The sequence below is a fragment of the Entelurus aequoreus genome, linkage group LG01, assembly GCF_033978785.1.
Source record: "Entelurus aequoreus isolate RoL-2023_Sb linkage group LG01, RoL_Eaeq_v1.1, whole genome shotgun sequence".
NCBI classification, from domain to species: Eukaryota; Metazoa; Chordata; class Actinopteri; order Syngnathiformes; family Syngnathidae; genus Entelurus; species Entelurus aequoreus.
The window spans coordinates 25928512-25956406 of NC_084731.1; the positions used below are offsets into that span (position 1 = coordinate 25928512).

Sequence of the window (27895 nt, forward strand, 5' to 3'; positions counted from 1 at the left end):
AACCCTGATATACACGGTGCCATAAAACAATATATGGCAGGACATTTTATTCATCCCATGCAAAATAGGGCTAATGACAGAGCAACAAGGAAACGACTACTTAAATTACAGATCGCTGAAGATAAAAGGTTAAAAGAACCAAAAGGTCAAAGATCAGCTAGGGTATATTCAGCAGTGGGTGACCTTGCTTTTGAGTTCCAACAGGTGGAGGAAAGAATCCTCAACAGACGTGCGGTTGGACTCGGTGGTGGACAACACGATGCTTCAAAGCCGGTCTGGGGTAGACACTGTTTCGGCTGTGACCAGCCTGGTCACTGGAGTCGTGACTGTCCGAACATTTCCGAACAGGAAAGGTTCCGTCGTGCCAACAAACGAACACGAAGGCGTGTAAGAGGACGCCCACATCAGGAGCCGCAGCAGGAAGTACCGACAGGACCCCTGCTGGACATTAGTGTCAACGGACAATTTTATCAGCCACCCATTCGATTCTGAATGCAGAGGTACCAAAAAAAACTGTGTGCTTCCTCTTTAAAGGTCGAAGGCTTCGCTGGGGTCACAAGAAGGTTACCTGTCACCAAACCACTTCCGGTTCAGATTGCTGGACCTCCTTTACAGACTGTACCCTGACATTCAAATCGCAAAGAAGGAACATTCCTGGTGTTACCTGACCGCTCAACCACCCAGCTGCGACACCACTACCAAGACTCCTCCATGAGCTCATACCACAGCCTGAAACAACAGGAATGGCTGACATCCAACTGCTCTAACAGTGAAAACCCTGACTGACTGAGATGCTTCCGTGTGTTCTGCCACCCGACTCGCCATATGTTATGATTATTTATATATGTTGGAACTCAAGGTGTGGCTGCTCATGTTGACCTATCTTTGCAACAGCTAGCATGGTATAAGATGGACACAATAGTGTCCCACATTGTTCCCTTGCTCTCTGTCTCGCCTACAAAACCAAAGAACTTAGGTCCAATGATAAGACACGGCGTAGCTGCCAAACATTACACCAACACCCAAATACCACATTTTCAAAAGATTAGGTTTAGCCCATAGTGATGTTAAACACATTACTATGGGCTGCACTTTAGACACCTGTTGGCTACGAGGAGCTAGCAGCTACACAACAGCTGAGCTAAAACGACACATTACACATTTAAGCATATCAAAGAATTATAGTTGCTCATTACATACACGTAGTTGTCAAGACAGAAGTCTGATAGAAAGTATTCAGTAACAAACGTGTCTGCATCATTCAACTTTCTACAACATGAGCTTGACTTAATTAATTATTGGGGCCACCAGGTGTGGTAAAATTTCAAAATACTATTGCTAAAGCATCCGCCATAAGGGTAGTATTTTTCTAGTATTGGTGACAATATAAATATAAGCATATTTTGTTACTTTCACCATATTGAATAAGTTACATAAAAGTTAGGGTTCAGATGAGTTTGAGTTAATTGTGATATTGCTAAGGGGTCCCCTACCCTAACACCACCCCCCAGTGGACCATAGAGGCTGAAGAGACAAACATTGACCTCAAACATGACCTGCCCTCCGCTACTTGACTATTAGCTGACCTTTTTCTTAGATGTTTCTGAAAGTGATAGTATGACTACTTCAGAAACAGAAGGGGGTGAGTGAGGGTGGATACAGACTCCTTGGAACAAAATCGACAATCATCCGACACTGACACATTCCATAGTTTTAACGTTTTTCCCGTGGGTAAGAAGTTATAACTAATTTTAATTTGAAAATAACGATTTTACACATCGATAGTACTTTAGCATATCAAATTTAGAATATGGAGGAGGTGAGGGTGAACCATGTATAGTCTTTGATTTCACTGATATTATCAATACGGTACAAGGGAAAAGGTACGTACTGACTTGTGTTGACAATCACAGTGGTTGGCCGGAAGCAACAACAACCTCAAAAGAGGATGCAATATCAGTAATTAAATGACTTGTGAATGACCTAGTACCCCGACATGGTTTCCCCAAAAAGATTAGGTCAGACAACGGCAACCATTTTAAAAAAAATACTCACTTAGCCTTGGTCGAAAAGGCTTTCGGACTAGAACACAGGTTTGGGGTACCATCCTCAGTCCCAAGGCAAGGTTGAAAAGATGGACCAGAACATCAAAAACTAATTGGCTAAAATCTGTGCACAGACCAAATTTAATTGAATTGACATGTTGCAATTAGTGTTAATGATCATTCGAAGGTCCGTGAATAAAACTGTTTTACCGCCCTTTGAGTTTTTCACCCTATGAGCTGCATACAGGTTAGCCATTCACAGGACCAGCAGCCCCCCATGGAAGGAGGACTCAGCGTAAAACCAAAATGGTATTTTACACAAAAAATTGCACAATTTGTGTGCCAGTTCTTCTGTACAGATTCCCTTCCGCCCGCTGAGAGGGTCAAGATCAAGGTCATCAAACGCAAGTGGACGGAGCTCAGGTGGACTGGTCCCTTCAAGGTCGTGGAACGTACGTCCCACGCCCTTCGACTGGCTGGTGGAGGGGACACCTGGTACCACCTCTCCCTCTGCACTACAGCTGAAGAACCTGACAGATCACCAGGGGATGTCATTGCTGACATCGCCACAACATCTGCCCCTCAGCCCAGGAGACGAGAGAGATTTTCTACCTACATTACTCTTTTCAACTTCTATATTGTATATCCTTGTGTGAGACCAATCCAGTATGCTAAATGTTTCTTAGTTTTTCTTGCTTGTTTTCAGCATAACTATATGTGTCGTTACATTAAGTGAAAAGTTTGATGTTTATCCCCGTTTTGTTACCTAAATTACTATTGATAGACGAAAGGCAGGATGTTACACCAGACTAGTATTTTCTGACGGACTGGTGCTTGGGCGTGTTCTACAGTCTGTGTCTCAGTTCATCCTTCCTGACGACAGTGACTGACAAGTGTCTAAGAACAAACAGCGGACTTTAAATAGACTGGGTCAAAGGGGATAGCAAGACTTATTTTTTGACCTGTGCAGTGTGATTAAGTACGGGGGACACAATAGCTATTACCGTGGTAATAACCTCTATATTTGTTACGACCCGACCCTGAACCATTGGTGTCGGATGCAGACAACATACTATGGTAAGTGGTGCCCATCGTCCCTTTTATGTTGTTTCGGGGGTTGACCTGACTGATACAGACTCTAAAGGAATTATTAAAATTAATGTCCTTGAGAGGGTGTTAACTACCTCTACACCCTCTGTAGCACCTAAAGTACCACCCCACCTCGGTGGTGTTTCAAAGGCGCTCACATCTGTGCGTGCTAATGACATCACCACCGAAGGCCTGGTAACTTTGACCTCAGGAGCGGGTGCAGACAACCTGTGGCTCAGGAGGATGCCAAAACCTGGGTGACTGTGTTGCTTCTTCCGCTGGACGTCCCTTTTCCCACACTTACCCCGCCCCTTTTAAGTTGACTGACATGTGTACCCATCTGTTGACAATGCCACCCGACTTCTTCCCTTTGTGGCCCAAAAGCTGAATTCTATGGTTAGACTGGTGACCCCAGTCACCAAATTAACACCCCTTGGAACTCCTGTTTCAGCGGCCTCTCTAACTCCCCGCCGCCATTGAGACTAACCAACCTGACTCGTGACACAGTTGAGGGACTTGCTGAACAACCTCCCTCGAGACCATCCAGAGGTGACACTTAGCACAGCCCCTTGTGCTAAGTGTCACTAAAGGGGGTCTAGCAAAGGGGTAACTTTAAGACTTTAATGTGGGGCGTGCTTTATAAGTTTTGTACAAGTAATAAAGATCTTATTAGAAGATCTTAAAGGGGGACTTGTTGGAAGCAGATCAGAATCATATCCATATTTAAGTGTTACTTCTTTCTAAAACTCCTATAGTCATATTATATATATATATATATGTATATGTGTATATATACACACACACATACATACACACACACATATATAACACTAAAGGTTAAACATACATTTTTATTTGATTGGGGTCATTTACGTCTGTCTCTGTTACAGTAAAATAACATAATGATGTAAAAAATGTAATCATGATTATCGTGACCAAAATTATAACTTATTATTATCGCGGTATTTTAGAATGTGTTCAAAATGTACTTACACACACTGAAATCTTTTCACCAAGTTATTCTTTTTTAAATAATTAAATAATAGAGACCGTTAGGAAAACCTACTATTTTGCATGTTTTGTGTTTTTTATGCTTCACTGATCGTGTTCTATTCTTAGTTTTTTTTTTTTTAAATGATTAAACCTTGGTGGAGGTCTGCACTCTCTCATTCTTGTTGCACTAACAAGTTCAACATAGAAAGAAAAGAGTTGTACCTCCAGTAGTCCTCTCTTCAGGAGGAACATTTGGTCTGCGTAAGAGGTGGCTCCTCTCAGAAAACTTTCCACTGCTCTCGCCTGCCAGAACCTACACCCACCACACATGTATTTATATCAGACATATCTACGAACACATCTTCAGTGACAAATGTTTTCTCCTTGTGTCTGACCTGAAAGAAGAGTCTGGAGGCTCCCTCTTCATAACAGTGAGGAGGCGCGTGAGGAGGCCCTTCTTTCCATCACACACAAGACTTCTGTCTGTGTTGACCAGAGCCTCCACCTCAGGAATATTGGCCTTCATGGATATGGCACTGAGTTCATTAAGTTCTTGACTGTTTAACAGGAGGTACTTGTTCCTGAAACACAGCCATGTTTCTTAGAAATGCACACTTTAAAATGAGAAGCCCGAACAAAAATTATTGAAGAGTTGCTTACTCGTGATGATCACTGAAACTTTGGAGAAGGCGCAAAAACTGGATTTTGAAAGATATTTCCTACAGGATGAGAAAAAAAAAAAGTTTTATATTGTCAGAATATATGTAGGTTTGTTTTTAAAGTACTTACGGGGCTACAGTCGCAATTTTCGTTCTGACCGTGTACGACGTGGTTGGTGACGGTGTATTTCCTCCAGATGAGCTTGTCAAACAAATTGTTGAGACCTGGTATGAGACGGAACTCGGCCAGCATCTTATGCACCTGTACGAAGACAAACTCGAAGGTTAGACGGACACTAGAGATGTGCGATATGGCCTAAAATATATATTCGATATATATTGCAGTCTCATGCGATAATACGCATCACATTATAATATTTGTTATACAATAATAGTATGTACTCATTTGGCTGCTGACATGCAGTAACATATTACGTAATTTCCGGTTGTATTATTTTCTCAAAACTGTCAATGTACTTGCTAATTTACTTTTAATACCTGGGTACTTTATGTTGTAAAATGTTCTGTCCACACTTCTGTTAAAATGTAATAAGCACATATTCTTCTGTTGTGTGGATACTTTACATTAATTTGGATATTGATCCGATACCAAGTAGTTACAGAGGCAGTTTTGGTCATACCGAGGGTTTCCCCTTAATGTAATTGAATGTGTCAAGCCGCCACGGCATGTTTATTACCGCTAGACCTTGAAAAAAAGGGCTTTTTTTTTTTTACTTGAAAAAGTATTAAAGTAATATAATGTAGCCCCCAGAAATAAATCAAAGTCTGACACTATTTTTAACTTTTATTACTAATCTTATGATGATAAACAACAGCACAAATCCAACAGGTTTTACCTCCCGTGCAAACACTTTCGTCTCGTGAGTTCGCGCTTCCCCGGACACACAACAACACTTTCTCATTCTCCGCCAATCACCTTTCAGGCACGGACGGTGTGTTTGTAAACATGGGAAAAACTGACATCAAATCAAAACCACACGAACATAAAACATTAACATTAGCTGGTCGTTTCAGTATGAATTGATATATATAGCATACTGTATTTACGCACAAGTGATGTACCAAAAACTTGATCACCGAAAACCACGCCACCGAAACCGGTTTTAAACAAAACGCACGTCATTGTCTGGTGTGTTGTCAGCATGTCTGCGATGGGGACGTGGTTTTTATATATATTACAGATATACCCGCGGACAGCCATCTACAAAATGTGCAGATTTTAAGAAGACAGTGGCAGCTTTTAAAAAGAGAAAGTCCAACTAGAGCAACAGTGCGAAGCAAGTGTGACGTCATGCTCGCTTCCATTAGCCACTAGCTAAAATGCTACATTGCGTTGAATACACATGAAAACGGTCCCTGTGAAGTTTTTAGGACACAGCCAGAATGTGTCACCAACATGCATTATCACGATAGTATCAAAAGCTCTATCGTAGGCCACATTTTTATCATATATATCGTACATCTTCTATATCACGTAACTCTAGATTGTGTAATGCAGAATGAAGACTCTACCTGGTTCCTCTGTCGGCCCATGAGAAGCACACACAGCACATAAAGCACCTCCACTTTGTACATAATCTCATGCACGATCTTCATAGACGGGGGGAGCCGATGTCTCAGCGGGCTGGTGGCTAGGGAGCTTTCGTCTGATGACTCTGAAGACAAGACGAACGTTGGACTGCTGTTCAAAAACCACAGTGATGAGCATTTAGTCGTCTTGCCTGTGCTGCTTTGTTCCGCCTCCTCTGTCGCCATCTGCATGAGGGAGTCCAGCACTAGAGCGTTGTCTAACCACGTGTACCATTCCTCCAGCTCCTGCAGAAAGTTTCCTCCTGTGGCCTCCGACACCTTCCTTGTAGCTAGCTTACACAGCCGCTCAATAAACTCGGGGATGTTCAGCAAGGTGACTGTTGGTGCGAGTTATTCTTTGTTAGTCTTTACTGTAAGGGACTGTACAAACTTGCACTTTGAAGACACCTTACCCTGATTGACCTCCGCACGGGACGGGCTTGAATTGCGTTTTTGCTGGGCATTTTTCGCCAACAGGGTGTGCTTGTCGTCATTTCCCAAATCGGGTTCTGAGATGGTGACAGACAGGATTCGGCAGAAGTTGGCCAGCTGTTGCTGGTCAAAGCTCTGAACTAGGCCTGACAGGTTGGGGATGCTGTCTAAATGGATCATCTCCTACAAGAAGACAAATAGTTGTTTACCAACCTGAATAATGACAGGTAGGGCAGGGACGTCAATAGATCGATTAATCAAATAATAAATGAACTTAATAACTTTGGTATGTTTGTGTGTGTTTGTATTCTTGTTAAATTGAGTGAAACCCCTTGCCAGCCATCCACAATATTTGTTTCTGTGAGCGCAGGCGGTACCGCTAGCTCGCACACAAACAAACACACACGCACACAAAATGCAAGGATCTAAACATTGCTATGATCTTCGAGACTCACTAGTGCAAAGCACCACATGGTATCAAAAATTAGGAGGAATAAAGATGATCGTAAAGCCAAATGTCCTTATGTGAGAATATCTGGGCTTTAAATCGAACGAGCAACATGAGCCCTTCAACATGGATGAAAAAGCAAGTATGCCTTGATGGCAACATAAAAACAACCACCTGACCAAACTGGGGGGAAAAAACGCACTTCAAGATGTTCAATATTTATTGAAGTGCAATTTTTCTAACAAAGATTGAGAGTAATTTTTTTCAGGATAACAAAGTTTTTGGCATGTGAATTCAGACATTATGTTTGCATTAGTGCTTAATTTGGTCACAGAAAAAATGCTGACAATAATATTGTTTATCGACAATAATTGGTGGGATAATATATGGTCCGGCCTGATTTGTTAATGGGCCAGGCCTATGGACAGATCTTTTGTGGATGGCTTTAATTTTTTGTTGTTTTAATTTTCAAGTGGGGAAAATGTGAATTTTAAAGAGAGTTCTATGATTTTTGTTTTCATTTTCAGCTAAATTGTTTTGGGGGCCACATTTCCAGAAAGCTAAGGACCGGTGACCAGACTTTAATCTTCACTATTGGTCTTATTTTGTATACCGGTATACGTCAACGACAGTAGACATTTGATTTTGGTCTATTTACTTAGTTACAGGAGCGCTCTGCTGTTTTTAAGGAACTTCTGCAAAAATGTGAGTCTCTCACAACTTTTTTGAACTGAACTCATGGGCCACCATTTGAATAGCTTAAATGATGACAAAGAGAGGCGCTAAAATGAAACCTCGAGGAACAGTACAAAGTATAACTAAAGAAGTTGAATAAATAACTACTGACTGCATCTGAAATACAGCAACACTGAAGTTGAATAAGTTACATTACAAAAAAAAAGTATGACCGGCAAAAAGGAGAGGACTTAAAAGGGTGCCTTGAGGAACGCCTCAGTTATGTAAACCGCGAGTTTGGACCCGAGTGTTTTATGTTTGCTGCCAATGTGTTTACAGTGGTGCAAGTTCTTCTATAAAACAGGAGCGCTATTGTGGTTTTACGAGTTTGCTGCAAAAATGTGTGTCTCACAAGGTTTGAACTGAACTCTGGGGCTGGTATGGCGTCAGTTTAATAGTCCTGCTGGAAAGTAAAACCAATACCTTTTTAACTCCAAGAATGTCTTCCATCAGAGTTGCAGTCTGGAGAAAAGTCTCCTTGTTTGTCATCAGGGTGAAAAGGAAGAGAACAAAGTCATCCCGAGCTGCCAAGCTCTTGGTCACTCCATCCGCCTGGGTATCAAGAGACAACTACTTGTTAATACATACATACAAATTCTGAAATTAAATGTAATTAGGAAATCAGGATACTTACACAGATACAACAATTGTAGAGAACACTAAGACATTCCTTCACCAAATCATCATTCACTGTTAAAACAGAAAAATAGAGTGTCAATTATGCCACAAAAATAGCCTCCCCATTGAATTGATAGAATTCAAGTGTACATAGAAAAAATATGACGATATTCTTACTTTTGGGCTTTTTCTTCTGCATAGTAAGTGTGGGTCTCATTAAGATCTCAACAAGCAGCTACAATGAGAATAAATGCACAAACATTATTATTAGTACTTCTACGGAATATGCAGAGAAAATAAAAAAAACCCAGCATGAGACGTGTGAAGCTTACATCGACTCCACCAAAGAGGTCAAAAGTGTGCGTGTTGGGAAAGGTGGATTCCTGAATCGTCTTTCTGTCTTCTGTGACAAAAGACATGGCCTCCATAGAGAGTTGAGACAACAACGTCTAGCCAAAAACAAAGCCACATGTCACATCCTTGAGGAAAGAAGGTTTTTTATCAACATGCTTTACATACAACGTTAGACAATAATCACAACACGGATGTCTTCTGATCGCCTGAATGGTTGTCAACAATATAGTATTAATTAATATAGTCAATAAACCCTTGTGCAATCCTTGGGCCCAAAAACGGGCATTATATGTGTTCCTTATGGCTCCTCAAGTGACACAGATCGGATATTTTTTGGCCAGTTTTAACGCTCCAAAGTGCTTTAAACCTGACATGTTCGCATCAGATATGGGCCACATCAGGAGGTAGTAGGTATCTTTGGTCGAGCTACATCATTCGTGTGCACAGCATGATTACTTTCCTTTTTGCAATTCTCTTCTAGTTGTTTTTCATCATTTGCCTACTTCGTCTACACAACGCAAACCCACTAACATGCCAATTTGTGGCATCCAGGTTAGGTTAGTGGTCTGAATTTTTTTTTTCCCTTTGGAAAATTATATTGCGTTTTTGACAGCAACGTTTTAGAATAGGATATAAACTTTATTATGAAAAACATGACGGCATGTGTATTTTTTTTTAATGCATTCTAACTCGGAAAGGGAGGTGCAGCATGCAGTCAAAAACATGAAACGAGGGAAAGCACCAGGACCAGATAATATTTTAATTGACACAATTAAAGAGGGGGAGGATGTCATTCCTAAGGAGCTGGCGAAGCTATACACAGCTTGCTTACATCAGGGGAAAGTGCCAGAGAAGTGGAAAGAAGCTAACATGATCATCCTTTTCAAGAAAGGGGACAAGAGGGACCTCAAGAACTACAGACCTCTTAGCCTTCTTTCAAACATATACAAGTTGTTTACAAGAATCCTGACAAATCAAATGGAAAATACACTTAATAGCCACCAACACAGAGAACAAGCAGGGTTTAGGAGTGGTTTTTCTACCATGGACCATATTCATACATTGAATCAGATCAAAGAAAAATGCCAAGAATACAACAAACCACTTTGTATGGCCTTCATAGACTATGAAAAGGCATTTGATTCGGTGGAGACACGGTCGGTTCTAAAAGCTCTGCAAGATCAAGGAATTCATCATAAGTACATTAACTTACTCAAGGACATCTACACAAACTGCACTACCACAGTTACGATGCACAAACCAAGCGAGAAAATCCACATAAAGAAGGATGTCCGACAAGGCGATACAATTTTGCCTAAACTGTTTACAGCTTGTTTGGAAGGCATATTTCGCTCTCTGGAGTGGGAGGATAAAGGAGTTGATATCAACGGAGACAAATTTAATCATCTGAGGTTTGCAGATGACATTGTTGTCTTGGGAGAGCTAATCAGTGAAGTGGAAGATATGCTTAAAGACCTTGCAAATGCCAGCAAATGTTGTGGATTGAAAATGAATATGAAGAAAACAAAAGTTATGGCAAATTCCATGGTACCTCATGGACCTGTGACTGTTAATGGAAATGAAATTGATTAAGTTAATGAATATATCTATCTGGGGCAGAGATTTAGCCTGAAAGAAAAGAGTCAAGAACAGGAGATAGGGAGGAGAATCAGATTGGGCTGGTGCCAATATGGAAAACTGAGCAACATCATGAGAGGAGAAATACTGTTAAGCCTAAAAAGAAAGGTCTTTAATTAATGCTTGTTACCAACCACGACATATGGAGCTGAAACCTGAACATTGTCAAATAAAATGGAAAAGAAAATAGCAGCAGCACAACACAACATGGAAAGAAAAATGCTCGGAATCACATATAAAGACAGAAAAACAAATGAATGGGTGAAAAAACAAACGCAAGTCCAAGACATTATGAGAACTATCAAATTAAGTAAGTGGAGGTGGGCTGGACATATCAGTAGGAGAACAGATAATAGATGGACTTCCCTAATGACATCATGGAGACCCATGGATGGGAGCAAAAATAGAGGAAGACAAAGAGTGAGATGGCGAGAAAAAATAGACAAATATTGGGGAACAGTGCAGTGGCAGGGAGCAGCTAGAGATCATTCAACTATGGCAGAAACATGCTGAGGCTTTGGTCCAGCAGTGGACTGACAACGGCTGATGATGAATGATGATGAACTCGGAAATAAAAGTCTGCTTACAATCGTTAGCCAACGGGAGGTCCTCTGTTCCGCCCATAAAGCCCAAGAAATACCCCTTCCAAAAACTGCCAACACTACCCCATTTACATTTCGCAAATTGAATATTAACCAAGTATTAGTGACATTGTTATTATAAGCGCTAACGCAGACAAACTATAGCAGCGCAGTGATCACTAACTTATGTGGCAAAGTTGACATCATTGACTGGTGAGCTGCTTCCTCGCCTCGGTGCTCGTGAGAGTTTATTGTAGATCATAAATCATGCCTTTCACCTTGATAGTAGAAGGATGAGGACATAATCCAACAAGATGGTACACTGACAGCCAATTTAGATTAAAAAATGGCGAGAAAGACACGAAAAGACGCTTGGTTTCACCCCCCTTATGAGTCATTCTTCATCTAAACAGACTATAAAAATATTCTAACAGTCGGCACCGTAATGACAGTAGACATTGTACGGTAAGTGATGTTTTATTGTTTGTTGGCGCTCATGTCCATAGTAAGAAGAAATCAGTCATGTTGTCGAAAAGAACGTTGCGATGCGATTTTGAAATCACTGCTTCAAATGAGAAAAATACGTAAATATTAAATGTTATTATAAATGTGCCCGTTAATGACTTGTGTTAACTCAATAAACTCAACCAAGACCTGCCTGCCTTCTCTCTCAATATAGCTCAGTAGGCACTGCAAAAATAATATTTTTTGTCCACTTGTCAACTGTATCAAAATCAATGTTATTTGGCACATGGTTATTTATTATTGACCTTAAGGATGTAATTACCCAACCTCAAACATTACAGTCTGCAACTTATTTGTTTAGAAATGTTGCATATTTTGCATGTTCCCAGTATATTAGAAAAACAATTGTTATTTTTGACAAAAAGGCCATGAAACAAATAATAAAAACGTTTAACAATATATAGATCTGAAGTTTTTAAAAGATGTGAAGTGTTGAAACTAAAAAAAATAATTTATTGCTGACTCATGAGACCTTTATGAGTGCGGTCCCTTTTGGATCTTAGCAGTGTGTATAGTCAATCATTAGTTCAACTGCTGCAAATTGTATACAAGTTGATTCCCTAAATAAGCTTCACATAGTATACCTCAACAGTCCCCCACAAAACATAAAGCCAGTAAAAAAAAAAAAGGTAAGAAAGGAAGCATTTCAAGACAAAAATGCGCACATACAAAGTTTAGAAAGTTACCTTAAGCAGGTCATGGGCATCGGAGAGGTCACTGTTGGGATGACTGCTCTCGTAGAGATTCTGCAGCAAAGTCGGGATGCCTTGCCACTTGGCTCGTTTGTCTCTCTCTTGAAGGAGGCCTCCAGGGAGCTAAAATACAATACATTTTTATTTTATTTTACTGTCACTATATACCAGGGCTTCTCTATTATTTTCTGTTAAGCCCCCCAGGAAGAAAAAAAGTTATAAACTCTGAAGCGCCGCTCTGCAAGCGGTGCTTTAAAACATAGCTAGCTAGCGGCTAACATGTCTCTACAGTGTTTAAGCTACAAACCCCGTTTCCCTATGAGTTGGGAAATTGTGTTAGATGTAAATATAAACGGAATACAATGACTTGCAAATCATTTTCAACCCATATTCAGTTGAATATGCTACAAAGACAACATATTTGATGTTCAAACTGATAAACATTTTTTTTGCAAATAATCATTAACTTTAGAATTTGATGCCAGCAACACATGACAAAGAAGTTGGGAAAGGTGGCAATAAATACTGATAAACTTGAGGAATGCTCATCAAACACTTATTTGGAACATCCAACAGGTGAACAGGCAAATTGGGAACAGGTGGGTGCCATGATTGGGTATAAAAGTAGATTCCATGAAATGCTCAGTCATTCACAAACAAGGGTGGGGCGAGGGTCAACACTTTGTCAACAAATGCGTGAGCAAATTGTTGAACAGTTTAAGAAAAACCTTTCTCAACCAGCTATTGCAAGGAATTTAGGGATTTCACCATCTACGGTCCGTAATATCATCAAAGGGTTCAGAGAATCTGGAGAAATCACTGCACGTAAGCAGCTAAGCCTGTGACCTTCGATCCCTCAGGCTGTACTGCATCAACAAGCGACATCAGTGTGTAAAGGATATCACCATATGGGCTCAGGAACACTTCAGAAACCCACTGTCAGTAACTACAGTTGGTCGCTACATCTGTAAGTGCAAGTTAAAACTCTCCTATGCAAGGCGAAAACCGTTTATCAACAACACCCAGAAACGCCGTCGGCTTCACTGGGCCTGAGCTCATCTAAGATGGACTGATACAAAGTGTAAAAGTGTTCTGTGGTCTGACGAGTCCACATTTCAAATTGTTTTTGGAAACAGTGAATGTCGTGTCCTCCGGACCAAAGAGGAAAAGAACCATCCGGATTGTTATAGGCGCAAAGTTGAAAAGCCAGCATCTGTGATGGTATGGGGGTGTATTAGTGCCCAAGACATAGGTAACTTACACATCTGTGAAGGCGCCATTAATGCTGAAAGGTACATACAGGTTTTGGAGCAACATATGTTGCCATCCAAGCAACGTTACCATGGACGCCCCTGCTTATTTCAGCAAGACAATGCCAAGCCACGTGTTACATCAACGTGGCTTCATAGTAAAAGAGTGCGGGTACTAGACTGGCCTGCCTGTAGTCCAGACCTGTCTCCCATTGAAAATGTGTGGCGCATTATGAAGCCTAAAATACCACAACGGAGACCCCCGGACTGTTGAACAACTTAAGCTGTACATCAAGCAAGAATGGGAAAGAATTCCACCTGAGAAGCTTAAAAAATGTGTCTCCTCAGTTCCTAAACGTTTACTGAGTGTTGTTAAAAGGAAAGGCCATGTAACACAGTGGTGAACATGCCCTTTCCCAACTACTTTGGCAAGTGTTGCAGCCATGAAAATCTAAGTTAATTATTATTTGCAAAAAAAAATAAAGTTTATGAGTTTGAACATCAAATATCTTGTCTTTGTAGTGCATTCAATTGAATATGGGTTGAAAATGATTTGCAAATCATTGTATTCCGTTTATATTTACATCGAACACAATTTCCCAACTCATATGGAAACAGGGTTTGTAGTTCTAAGTCACTAATCCTCCCATCTATGGTGACAACTAAACTACATTTCTTTAAAATATCATCACTGCAAGACGAGGAATAGCTAAACACTGTTCACCACACACCGTGGAGGCTACAATAGCTAACAACAAGGTAGCGCTCCTGAATGTAAACAAATGAGTGGAAATATTGATTGTAATGATACAAAGTACAATATACGTATATAGTCTTTTTGAGCACATTAAACAATACTGTGATAGTTAAGATAACCGTGATGTGAAATGCTCATATCCTTACATCCCTACTTTGGTTCGTAAATACTCGAGACTATGTGCCAGAAGAATGTAGTCATGCTGTATGTAGCGACCTCGCTAAACACGGGCCTTCATTCTATCTCCGAAGCGCAAGGCAGACTCCCCCGATGGCAGTGCGCCATAGAAAAAGAAAGCCTTTTCAATGTTAGTGAAACCATCCAATATACGGATCCATTTTGTATGTTTGTATTACTGTATTTGATATGTTCTCCTTGTGTTCTGTGATCATTAGAGGTGGGGAAAAATTATTTGATTCTCCGATGCATCACGATCACAAAGTGGACGATTCAGTATCGATGGACAAATGGACAAATATCGTTTATTTACGTATGTTTAATACATACGTTTAATGCCTTTATTTCTTTCACAGAAAAGAGTAGTTTGTATTATTTTTAAAGTAGGATATAGAGACAACACAAATCCACTCTTTGTTAGGGCAGGATTATTAAAACTAAAAGACATTGTAGAACTGCAGACTCTATTAGTGATGTTCAAAGCTAGAAATAAAGTTCTTCCGAAGGACTTACAAAAGTTATTTGTGTTCACGTCTGAAGATGAGAATCACAGAAGGCTGTATGACTTTAAACATCAAATTTGAAGCAAATGTGCTTGTCTGTTGCTGGTGTGAAAGCATGGAATTCTCTAAAGAAAGACTTAAAAAGTTGCAAGAATATTTTTGAACTTCAAAAGAGTTACAAAAAGAGACAACTGGAATTATATCAAACTGAAATTTGATTTTGATTGGACGTGTCATTGTGAAAATGCTTAAACGAAAATTTAAAAAAGTATGTTGGAGTTCGGGTGTTGGCGGAGGGAACAGTGATAAAGTAATCTAAAATAATTTGTGTTAAAAAGGGGGCAGATAAATATAAGAATATTATTCTTCCATCTGCTCCTTTCTGATCATGGAAATGTATGAGAAACAAAAAACAATGAAAGTGTCAACTGTACATGGCTTGTATATATGCATTTTTATGAAAGGAATAAAAAGAAATGATGATGATGATAAAGTAATACAGATTGTTCTAAAATGTTTGTTCTAGACGTGGTTCTAACTAACAATGGGAGAACCATTTGCTACATTTTGTGTTGGCTCAGTTACCACGGACACACTTGGAAGAGAGAGGGGGCGAGGACAAGCGATGCTAGCAGCGGCGCTAAACTAGCTTGAATATGAAGTAGTGAAACAAGAAAAGAACAAATGTTTTGAACATTTCAACAGAAGGCTTACTGGAAGCACGTTAAAACAGAGAGTACCCAACCAAGAAGAGGAAATTAGCAAGTACCGGTAGATTAATAAGTCAGGAGAGACAATTATATTCACACAGTGCATAAACACATCTGACAGCCATAGATATGAATGAGTAGATTGACGACACACGTCTTGGAGCCTCAAGTTTGTGCATCTAAGGCTAAAGTGTCTGAATATTCTGTGGTTTTAGAAGGCACAACAATTTAATCGAGAGTAGGGTCTTTTTTTTTTTTTCACTTGGCAGGCTACTACAGCTCTCATGTAGCATTTATAAATAAATTAATAAAGAAATATGCTGTGCGCACTAACATCCAAAAACCGTAATAAATAAATATGCTGTGCACACTAACATCCAACAACCGGAAATGACCCAATACTGCATGTGTCAGTAGCCTAAGGAAGAGTCTTGACATATTCCATCCATCCATTTTCTACCGCTTGTCCCTCTCGGGTTTACAGGGGTTGCTGGAGCCTAGCCCAGCTGCACTTGGGCGGAAGGCGGGGTACACCCTGGGACAAGTTCCCACCTCATCTCATTAATAAATATAATGTATTTAGACTATATATTGATAATATACAATACAATAATATAATATAATAATTAGGGGTGGATAAATAATCGATTTATGGTGGAATTGTAGCCGCTGCATCGTAACTGAATCGTAAGGTGCCCAAAGATTCCCACCTCTATTACTAATACACATGAAGAATGTTGCTTATTGATTTAAGGGGGAACTGCAATTTTTCTGGAATTCTGCCTATCTTTCACAATCGTTATGACAGACATGACGACAAATAGATTTTTTTCAATGCGTAAACGTAAATAAATGGGAGGTCCTCTATTACACCAATAAAACCCAATAAAAAAAACATCCAAAAAGCGCCAACAATATTCCATTTACGTTTCGTGACTTGAATATTAACCAAGTATTAGTGATACTGCTATTATAGGTGCTAACGCAGACAAACTATTTATAGTGGTGCCGTGATCACTAGCGTGTGTGCCACTGTTTACATCATCGAGTTGTAACCCGTTTCCTGGCTTCCCTGCTCATGGAAGTTTATTGTACATCATAAATAATGCCTCTCACCTGGATAGTAGAAAGATGAGGATGCAATCCAACAAGTTGGCACACTTTGACAGCCAATTTAGACCCGGCAATGGCAAAAAAACGACACGAAAAAACGCTTGGTTCCACCCCCATTTTCTTCGCTAGGGTTATGTCATTCTTCATCGAAAAGGGAATATTTGAAAATAGCAGTCGGCATCCTAATGACAACAGATGTTTTATTATGTTTGTTGGCTCTCATGAAGTCTGCAGTGAGTAATAATCAGTGATGAAGAAACAAAACAAACGTGATGCGTTTTTGAAATTAATGCGCAGCGTATGCTTAAAATTAGCATTATACGTAAATATTATTATAAATGTGGCCGTTACTACATTACATATATACTTACAGCATGTATATAAAACCTTAATGGAGGTGTTTGGATGTTTTTAAGGGCTTTGTTGACAGAATAGAGCGGCTCCATTGCAAGCTGACTTTTGATCGCATTTAGTTGTGTGAATGCTTCATAGCACTTCAAACTGTTCAGCCTATTCGGGAATTGCGAGCTCTCACTTGACAAATTCCTAAAATTCCCACATTTTCCAGAATTCCAGGTCTTCCGGGACATTTTTCCCATTCAAAATGAATTGGCCATTGTTCAAACTTCTACCATTTCCAAATTTTTCAACCGATTCAAACCATTCCACCATCCTGGAAATTTAAACTACCCTTTTCCAAGTTCAAAAAAATTCCAGGATTTTCCAGAATTCCTGTTTTTCCAAATCCCTATGTCCACCCTTTTTTCTGGCAACTACTCCTTCCCCATTTTCAACGCATTTCAACTGTTTCACCGTCAAAACATTCCTCTTAATCAGGAAAAATTCCCAGTTTTCTCGAAAATCTAGGAATTCCGTAATACCATTTCTCAATTGAACATTTCTCAATCGATTTGAAAAATTCCAACACCAACCATTTCAACTCATTTCAAGATTTTTACCATTTTCAAAAAAAATCCCACTTTACCCGAAATTTCCCAATTTTTGTGAAATTCCCGTCTTCAAAGTGCCACAATTCCCACATTTTTCATCTGATTCAAACTGTTCCAACTTCAAAATATTCAGGCTGTTTGGGAATTGTGTGCGCTCCAATGTTTCCCATAAACTGTCAAGATACCTGTGGCGGTGGGGGCGTGGCTATGGGTGTGGTCACCATGACATCATCGAGTAATTTGCATAATTTACTACAATGATTTGATTTTCTCTAAAACGGCTAAAAAAATGTATACTTACTAATTAATCAATCAATCAATGTTTATTTATTTAGCCCTAAATCACAAGTGTCTCAAAGGGCTGCACAAGCCACAACGACATCCTCGGTACAGAGCCCACATACGGGCAAGGAAAAACTCACCCAAGTGGCACGTCGGTGTGAATGACTATGAGAAACCTTGGAGAGGACCGCATATGTGGGTAACCCCCCCCCCCCTCTAGGGGAGACCGAAAGCAATGGATGTCGAGTGGGTCTGACATAATATTGTGAAAGTCCAGTCCACAGTGGATCCAACACATCAGCGAGAGTCCAGTCCATAGTGGGGCCAGCAGGAAACCGTCACGAGCGGAGACGGGTCAGCAGCGCAGAGATGTCCCCAACCGATGCACAGGCTAGCGGTCCACCCGTGGTCCCGACTCTGGACAGTCAGCACTTCATCCATGGCCACCGGACCTCTGAATCTCCCCCTCCCAAGGGAGAGGGGAGCAGAGGAGAGAAGAAAAGAAACGGCAGATCAACTGATCTAAAAAGGGGGTCTATTTAAAGGCTAGAGTATACAAATGAGCCTTAAGATGGGACTTAAATGCTTCTACTCAGGTAGCATCTCTAACTGTTACCGGGAGGGCATTCCAGAGTACTGGAGCCCGAATAGAAAACGCTCTATAGCCCGCAGACTTTTTTTTGGCTCTGTGAATCTCTAATAAGCCGGAGTTCTTTGAACGCAGATTTCTTGTCGGGACATATGGTACAATACAATCGGCGATATAGGCTGGAGCTAAACCGTGTAGTATTTTATACGTAAGTAGTAAAACTTAAGTGCACAGGAAGCCAGTGCAGGTGAGCCAGTATAGGCGTAATATGATCAAACTTTCTTGTTTTTGTCAAAAGTCTAGCAGCCGCATTTTGTACCAACTGTAATCTTTTAATGCTAGACATAGGGAGACCCGAAAATAATACGTTACAGTAATCGAGACGAGACGTAACGAACGCATGAATAATGATCTCAGCGTCGCTAGTGGACAAGATGGAACGAATTTTAGCGATATTACGGAGATGAAAGAAGGTCTTTTTAGTAACACTTTTAATGTGTGACTCAAACGAGAGAGTTGGGTCGAAGATAATACCCAGATTCTTTACCGAGTCGCCTTGTGTAATTGTTTGGTTGTCAAATGTTAAGGTGGTATTATTAAATAGATGTCGGTGTCTAGCAGGACTGATAATCAGCATTTCCGTTTTCTTAGCGTTGAGTTGCAAAAAGTTAGCGGACATCCATTGTTTAATTTCATTAATAATAACAGTTTTGTTTTAAACGTCCATCCATCCATCCATCCATCCATTTTACTATATAATTACAACACTTTATGTACATATTTATATACAGATTTGACCAATAAGTTATTCACTGAAGTATATTTATTAATTGTGGTTCTTACAAAAAATATATCTTATAAAATATAAAAGCTAAAATGTCTCAAAGCTCTGCCCCTTTAATTAGTGCATACTAAATAATTTAACTTTAGCCTACTACTACAACTAGGGTTGGGTATCGTTTGAATTTGAACGATTCCGATTCTTTGTTTCGATTCCGGTTCCTGACGATTCTCGATTCCGATTCTTTTAGGAGGCAGGGTCAAAAAAAAGTTTAGGATATTTTAAATGAGCTAGCTAACCTACAGTCTTTCTGAATGAAATAGTCTGACATTCTCCATCAATTTTAATTCTATTACCTTTATGAACTTTACTATAAATTCTTCACAGGGCTGTTTTCAACTAGAATATAAATATCAAATCTATGAACTTGAATATAAATATTATAAATTATGAATACATTTTCCCAGGGGTACACTTTCCTCAAGAGAGCTTTATTTTTGAAAACCTCATGAAACCACATTTACACATAAGTGTATGATGCTGCAGGAAACCTCATGAAAACACATTTACACACACACAAGTGTATGATGCTGCAGGTACTTAAAAATGTTACCGTGCTCCCACTGATGGGCTAACCTGGTGCAGAAAAGCAAATAAACAATAAGAAACAACTTGCAAAACCCAGTCCAGATTAGCAGCAGGTACAGTATAAAATCAGAGACAGTTCTTGTTTAGGAAAATGACCATATCCGCCTTCTCAGGCAGGATGCATGAGCGTTCTGGACAGATAGTGTCTCCTGCTGTGGAAAATACACGTTCGCTGGGTGTGGAAGAAGCTTGAACGCATAAATAGGAGAAAGCGAGATTATGACAGCAAAGGATAAGTCTTTTGTTGGTTCCACCAGACCACCACCATGCACAGCAGGGTCGTCAGAAATAAGTATCGGTGGAACGTCCTGGTACATCTGCAGCTCTCTCTCCACTCGTTTCTTGGTGGACATGGAGCTCTGTTATTTCGCGGTTACTTCATTTTTTTTTGTAAAGTAAAGCCACACTTTCGACCGCCGACGCCCGCTATCCATGCTTGAGCTTGACTCACTCGCTCGGCTATGCTAACACTTCCGGCGGTGGGCGCTTCTTCGTTGGTGTTCAGCGGCTTCTTCTTCCGGTTCGGCGGACATATTTTTTTCCGGTCGGCGGACTGGTATCGAAAATAGGAATCGAAATTTAAACTTTTGAAAGATTCCGGGAGAATCGGAAAGTTAGTCCCGGTTCCAATCGATACTCGATACTCAACCCTAACTACAACCATATTATTTACCAGCAACATAAAGTGAAACAGAGGCAGAGGTGTCCTGCCACAGTCAGTAACAAATAAACAGAAAACAGTAGTGGTGGTAGACACAGAGCTTCATCAAACATCTGATCCACTGAACAAAGAGCTCCAAAAATCTTGAACTTTAGACTGCCATCAGTTTTACTCCCTACACTTAACCATGGGTTTCCTACTGCCTGCAGACTTTGCACCCTTTGTTTTATACACATGTTGTGTTTCTAATATAAATACATTTAATAAAGTCAAATACAAATAAGGCAACAAGATAAGTACCCTACACTTCTCTTTTGTAAAGTAAATCTGAACAGTCGATATGGGCATCTACATCAACTATATGATTTGCCTGGGAAGCTGGAGAGGGCAAAAAAATAAAAAATAAATAAATAAAATGTTTTTTTTTTTTTTATTTTTTTTTTTTTTATTTGTGGCGGACATAATTCTTTCGTGGCGGGCCACCACAAATAAATGAATGTGTGGGAAACCCTGTGCTCCTTCAACAATTCTAAAAACATTCCAGGATTTCACCTCAACTTCAGCATTGGAGCATTCCCACACAGGAATTGCCTCATCTAGTTAATATTTAGAATGTTTAAAAAAGAAAAACATGTGTTCTTGTCTTAAATAAGGATTGTGAATGATAGGCAAAAACTCCCAAAAAAAGTACAGTTCCCCTTTAAGCATAGAGGAAATACACTCACTGATTTAAATGCTTTTATCATATTTCCCATCTCTAAGGAGACATACAGCCATAAAATCACACAGGAATCAGTGAATAATTGTGATAAATGACTAGACCTGTGTTTTTCAACCACTGTGCCGTGGCACACAGGTGTGCCGTGAGATACAGTCTGGTGTGCTGTAGGAGATTATGTAATTTCACCTATTTGGGTTAAAAATATTTTATGCAAACCAGTAATTATAATCTGCAAATAAAGTGCCGTTGTGGAGTGTCGGTGCTGTCTAGAGCTCGGTAGAGTAACCGTGTAATACTCTTCCATATCAGTAGGTGACAGCAGGTAGCTAATTGCTTTGTAAACGGTGTATCTAATGCTTAAAGGGAAACTTCGGTTTTTTTCAACCTGGGCCCTGTTTTCATAATTTTTTCTGTATATGTGAGTGCTGGATAAAACATTTTTTGAGGTCGCGCCAGTATTGAGCAGGGCAGGCAGCCTCCAGCCCAGCTAACGCTCGTACACAGGGCAAATGGCTCTCGTCAAAATTCGGCCTATAAACATGCATTTTTTTCACACTGACAGGCTCAGATAGTTACAATGAGTGTCCGACAACATACTAGAAAGGAGAAATTAACGTATGTCTCTACCTTTAGCTGGAGATCGCTGTATGTTGTGAGCTGTGTCCAAATCTCACCACGCTACAAATCTCGTTCCGAAATCTCGCGATAACTCGCGACAAAACACCGGTGGAAAAACAGTTACCTGACTGAGGTGAAGAGAGATGACTGAAGTGATTTTCTGTTGGATTACCGAAGACTGTTATTTTAGTTTTATAGAAAAGTTTGTTTGTTTGTCTGTCATGGCTGAATTTTTGCCTGATGTGGACGATTTGATTTGTCGCGAGTTATCGCGAGATTTCGGAACGAGATTTGTAGCGTGGTGAGATTTGGACACAGCTCCCAACAAACAGCGATCTCCAGCTAAAGGTAGAGACATACGTTAATTTCTCCTTTCTAGTATGTTGTCGGACACTCATTGTAACTATCTGAGCCTGTCAGTGTGAAAAAAATGCATGTTTATAGGCCGAATTTTGACGAGAGCCAGTTGCCCTGTGTACGAGCGTTAGCTGGGCTGGAGGCTGCCTGCCCTGCTCAATACTGGCGCGACCTCAAAAAATGTTTTATCCAGCACTCACATATACAGAAAAAATTATGAAAACAGGGCCCAGGTTGAAAAAAACCGAAGTTTCCCTTTAAACCAAAAATAATCAAAAGGTGAGTGCCCCTAAAAAAAGCATTGAAGGTTAGAGATGGCTATGGAAAAGGAAACTAAAACTGAACTGGCTACAAAGTAAACAAAAACAGAATGCTGGACGACAGCAAAGACTTACAGCGCGAGGAGTAGACTGCGTCCACAAAGTACATCCGTACATGACAAGACAACAATTTCCACACAAAGAAGGATAGCGTCCGACTACTGCTTCCACATTTTTCAACGCCGTCAAAACATTCCTCTTAATCAGGACAAAAAATGAAGTTGTTTACAGAACTGGAAAAATTCCCGTTTTTGCAGAAATTCCGTAATACCATTTCTCAATTCAACATGTTACTACTTCATCATTTCTCGACCGATTTTGAAAAATTCCAATGCCAACCATTCAAACTGTTTCAACTTCAAAATATCCAGCCTATTTGGGAATTGTGTGCGCTCTTTCAAAAATTCTAAAAACATTCCAGGATTTCAGCATTAGAGCATTCACACGCAATTCCTTCAGGAATTGCCTCATCGAGTTAATATTTAGAATGTTTAAAAAAAGAAAAACATATGGGGACAGCGTGGCGCGGTTGGGAGAGTGGCCGTGCCAGCAACCTGAGGGTTCCTGGTTCAATCCCCACCTTCTACCAACCTTGTCACGTCCGTTGTGTCCTTGAGCAAGACACTTCACCCTTGCTCCTGATGGGTCGTGATTAGGGCCTTGCATGGCAGCTCCCGCCATCAGTGTGTGAATGTGTGTGTGAAATTGTGAACGGGTGAATGTGGAAATAGTGTCAAAGCGCTTTGAGTACCTTGAAGGTAGAAAAGCACTATACAAGTATAACCCATTTACCATGTGTTCTTGTCTTAAATAAGGATTGTGTATGATAGGCAAAAATTCCAAAAAGATGCAGTTCCCCTTTAAGCATAGAGGAAATACACTCACTGATTTAAATGATTTTATTTAAATGCTTTTATCATACATCCCATCTCTAAAGGAGACATACAGCCATAATATCAGTCAATAATTATGATAAATGACTACACGTGTCAAACTAACCTGTGCATTATGGTTAAATGTGCAGGTATCACGTCTATGAACGCCAAGCCTACTTTATTAGCAATGCACATTGTTCTGAATGATAATAACATTAATAATGTTCATTTTTCATTTTTTTATGCGCCCTTTTATGGAAAAAATTCTTATTGTGCATGCTGGAAGTTACGCAATCGCCGGACTACTTCAGATGGCTAGGCTAGTTAGCTTGCCTGACGATATTAAGCTCACTAACATGTGTCGGAACAAAACCCGACAACATTTTTCCCCCCCAACGTCTTCATGCACCAAGTGAGGATTGGTGGAATAAAACCAACAGCGAGACGCAAACGTAACCATTTGTCGACCTCGTTATTCGACGCGTCTCCTTTTTATCACCCATGCTAAGCTAACCTGCGGCTAACAACAAAAGATGACGCTTACTGTATTTTTTGCCCGCTCAGCAAGAAGACGCTGCCGAGGAGAGGAGCGTGTTTCGTTGCGCGCTTTGACAAATGCTCCGAATGTCGCCGCTGGCTGCGGAAATTTTTAAGCCGAATTCGGGACCGCATCGCCAATCACGTCCGCCCGACAGCGTCTTGGGTTCAGCCAGGACTCCGGAACGCAAGTCCCTGGTCTGAGGCGAGCAACTTTCGGATATCTTTACTGACGAAACATACGTCTTACCTGTGTCCCACGACTGAACGTCCGGCCTGTGATTTTGCTATCCGTGAATTTGAACACGATATTATATTTGCATTGTCTTTGTTTTCCTCTTGTACAGTGGCTTTCGGACCCCTTGAGCGTCGCCATTATTTCTTCTTCCTGGAGTGAGCTGCTCAGGCAGGAAGTGCATGCTATGGCCAGCCCAGTCAGGACAATCTTGGCGCCATCTGCTGGCAGAGATTCTGCACTGCAGCAAAACCTTGTCATTAACTACCGCAGTGTTTTTTCAACCTTTTTTGAGCCAAGGCACATTTTTTTTGCGTTGAAAAAAATGCGGAGGCACACCACCAGCAGAAAATATTAAAAAACTAAACTCAGTTGACAGTAAAACGTTTTTGTCGCAATTGTTGGATATGACTTTAAACCAGACCTGTGCATTTATTTTGACTCGGGGGCCACATTTAGAGAAAAAAACGTGTCTGGTGAAAATATGCTGTACAGTATGTGTGTTTGGGTCCTAACACTAATACAAAACCTCACAATAATGTCTGATTGAAAGCTAAAAATGTTATGACAGACCGCCTTAAAAAACAGAATGGAATTTTACATTTTCTACTGAATGAGACACCCAGAATGTACATGACAATAATGTGGGATTTACAACATTAACTATAAGCATAAAACACTGAATATTGACAACATATGAACGTCGATCCTCTTTTACTTCTCACACCCCTTCTCGATCTACATTATTTACAATCAAGCGAAACACAACAAAAATGCAACAAACACGGCGAAACATGAACGTGAAGAGTAAAAAAAAACCCACCTACAATCTGATATAATATCACTTTTATTGCAGAACTTTGTTGTAAAAAATCTCCTTCCACGTCTGTCCCTGACACCGACATTTCAGGCTCTGAAAACACTGTGGAAACGCTCCCCACCCACACTGCTTGGTGCCTCGTGACTTACATTACCATAGTAACTAATTAGATGACCATAGTAACTAAATACATTACCATAGTAACTGATTAAATGACCATAGTAACTAATTAGATGACCATAGTAACTAGTATATCATGCAGATTCCAACCATTGAAATACTTTGTGTAGTTCAAGACTTACGGTCATTAGAAAACATCACTGCACATCATAATGGCAGCTACACTTTCCATCTTAAACATCTATAAAAATGATTTGGGAATGTCCAGCGGGCCAGATTGAAAAGCTCAACGGGCCGCATGTGGCCCCCGGGCCTTAATTTGCCCAGGTCTGCTGTAAACCATAACCAAGCATGCATCAATATATCTCTTGTCTCAAAGTAAGTTTACTGTCACCACCTGTCACATCACGCCCTGACTTATTTTGACATTTTTGCTGTTTTCCTGTGTGTAGTGTTTTAGTTCTTGTCTAGTGCTCCTATTTTGGTGGCTTTTTCTCTTTTTTTGGTGTTTTCCTGTAGCAGTTTCATGTCTTCCTTTGAGCGATATTTCCCGCATCTACTTTGTTTTAGCAATCAAGACTATTTCAGTTGTTTTTATCCTTCTTTGTGGGGACATTGTTGATTGTCATGTCATGTTCGGATGTACATTGTGGACGCCGTCTTTGCTCCACAGTAAGTCTTTGCTGTCATCCAGCATTCTGTTTTTGTTTACTTTGTAGCCAGTTCAGTTTTAGTTTCTTTCTGCATAGCCTTCCCTAAGCTTCAATGCCTTTTCTTAGGGACACTCACCTTTTGTTTATTTTTGGTTAAGCATTAGACACCTTTTTACCTGCACGCTGCGTCCCGCTTTTTCCGACATCTACAAAGCAATTAGCTACCAGCTGCCACCTACTGATATGGAAGAGTATTACACGGTTACTCCGCCGAGCTCTAGACAGCACCGACACTCAACAACGGCACTTTATTTGCAGACTATAATTACTGGTTTGCAAAAAATATTTTTAACCCAAATAGGTGAAATTAGACAATCTCCCACGGCACACCAGACTGTATCTCACGGCACACTAGTGTGCCACGGCACAGTGGTTGAAAAACACTGATCTACCGATTGGCGTTAGAGCAGGGGTGTCAAACTCATTTTAGATGGGAGGCCACATGGAGAAAAATCTACTCCCAAGTGGGCCGGACTGCTAAAATCACAGTACAATAACTTAAAAATAAAGACAACTTCAGATTGTTTTCTTTGTTTTGAAATTAGACTTAGACTTCCTTTTATTGTCATTCAAATTTGAACTTTACAGTACAATACAGTACACAAAATAGAACAAGCACATTCTGAAAATGTACAAATAATAATGTTGTTGGAGGGGGTTTCTACACTTACATGTTGCGGTTAATAGTATTCTATCTTTATTTGTCATTATTTACACTTTCTATTAAATGATGTGATAATGTTCATCAGTCAACTCGTTGGTGTTAATTATCAATCTATCAAAATGAAGAAATAATATCAAAATCAAATTACAGGATGTTCAGTTTCAGTTCAGTTCAGTTTCAGTTTATTTCGAACATGCATACGATACAATGTAATGCATCACACAATTCCAGTTGTTTCATTATTATTATAAATAATGTAAATAATTCAATGTATATACTCTGATGATTAACTTGTGTGATGACTGTATTATGCTGATAGTATATATCTGTATCATGAATTGATTAACGTGGACCCCGACTTAAACAAGTTGAAAAACTTATTCGGGTGTTACCATTTAGTGGTCTATTGTACGGAATATGTACTGTACTGTGCAATCTACTAATAAAAGTTTCAATCAATCAATCAAAACAGCTCGTCCGAAAAGGAGTAGGAAGAAGCAGATCTTATTTAATCCTACCCCTTTTCATACCATAGCAATTTTATCCAATTTCCTTGTTCTCTGTAACAAAACAGTTAACTAATAAATAATAAATAAATATGTTATAGTAAGCATACAAATATTAAATACATAAATAATCTTTGTCTCAATAAAAAAAAAATAAAAAAAAATTATATTGTTTGCTCATTTTCCTCGACTGGTGCACTAACATCATGTGGTTTATTTTTATTTTTTACATATTGTAGCATCATCTACAAAGTTACAAATCATTGCTATTGCGACATCTAGTGGACACATTTAGAACAGCAGTTTCTTTCATTCAAAAATTGCGGCTCATTTTCATACTTAAACCTGTCCGCGGGCATGATCCGGCCCGCGGGCCGTACGTTTGACACCCCTGCATTAGAGTCTTCCCTCGTTTTTCACGGTTAATTGGTTCCAGGCCTGTAAATTAATTATTGCAAAGTAGGAAGTGTTAATTATAATAATAATAATAATAATAATACCTGGGATTTATACAGCGCTTTTCTAAGTACCCAAAGTCGCTTTACATTCTTGAACCCATCAATTCATTCACACCCGGTGGTGGTAAGCT

The 27895-nt window shown here is 39.9% G+C and overlaps 1 protein-coding gene across 2 annotated transcripts in view; it reads right to left on the reverse strand.

The window, feature by feature from the left end:
• Positions 1-24688, reverse strand: part of trpc4apa (transient receptor potential cation channel, subfamily C, member 4 associated protein a) — a 40290-nt gene extending 15602 nt beyond the window's left edge. Inside the window, exons 1-13 of one of the 2 annotated variants that reach the window (XM_062046475.1) lie at positions 24499-24684; positions 12394-12522; positions 8942-9058; positions 8787-8844; positions 8626-8681; positions 8415-8543; positions 6790-6991; positions 6529-6714; positions 6320-6462; positions 4917-5048; positions 4788-4846; positions 4523-4708; positions 4350-4440 (exon numbers count right to left, since the gene is read on the reverse strand). In XM_062046475.1, coding sequence (XP_061902459.1) covers positions 4350-4440; positions 4523-4708; positions 4788-4846; positions 4917-5048; positions 6320-6462; positions 6529-6714; positions 6790-6991; positions 8415-8543; positions 8626-8681; positions 8787-8844; positions 8942-9058; positions 12394-12522; positions 24499-24624 — 1614 coding nt within the window. In that variant the 5' untranslated portion in view covers positions 24625-24684. Of the gene's footprint in view, positions 1-4349; positions 4441-4522; positions 4709-4787; positions 4847-4916; positions 5049-6319; positions 6715-6789; positions 6992-8414; positions 8544-8625; positions 8682-8786; positions 8845-8941; positions 9059-12393; positions 12523-24498 lie in introns of both variants that reach the window. The other variant, XM_062046467.1, reaches the window with a different exon arrangement.
• Between the last annotated feature and the right edge of the window lie 3207 nt (positions 24689-27895).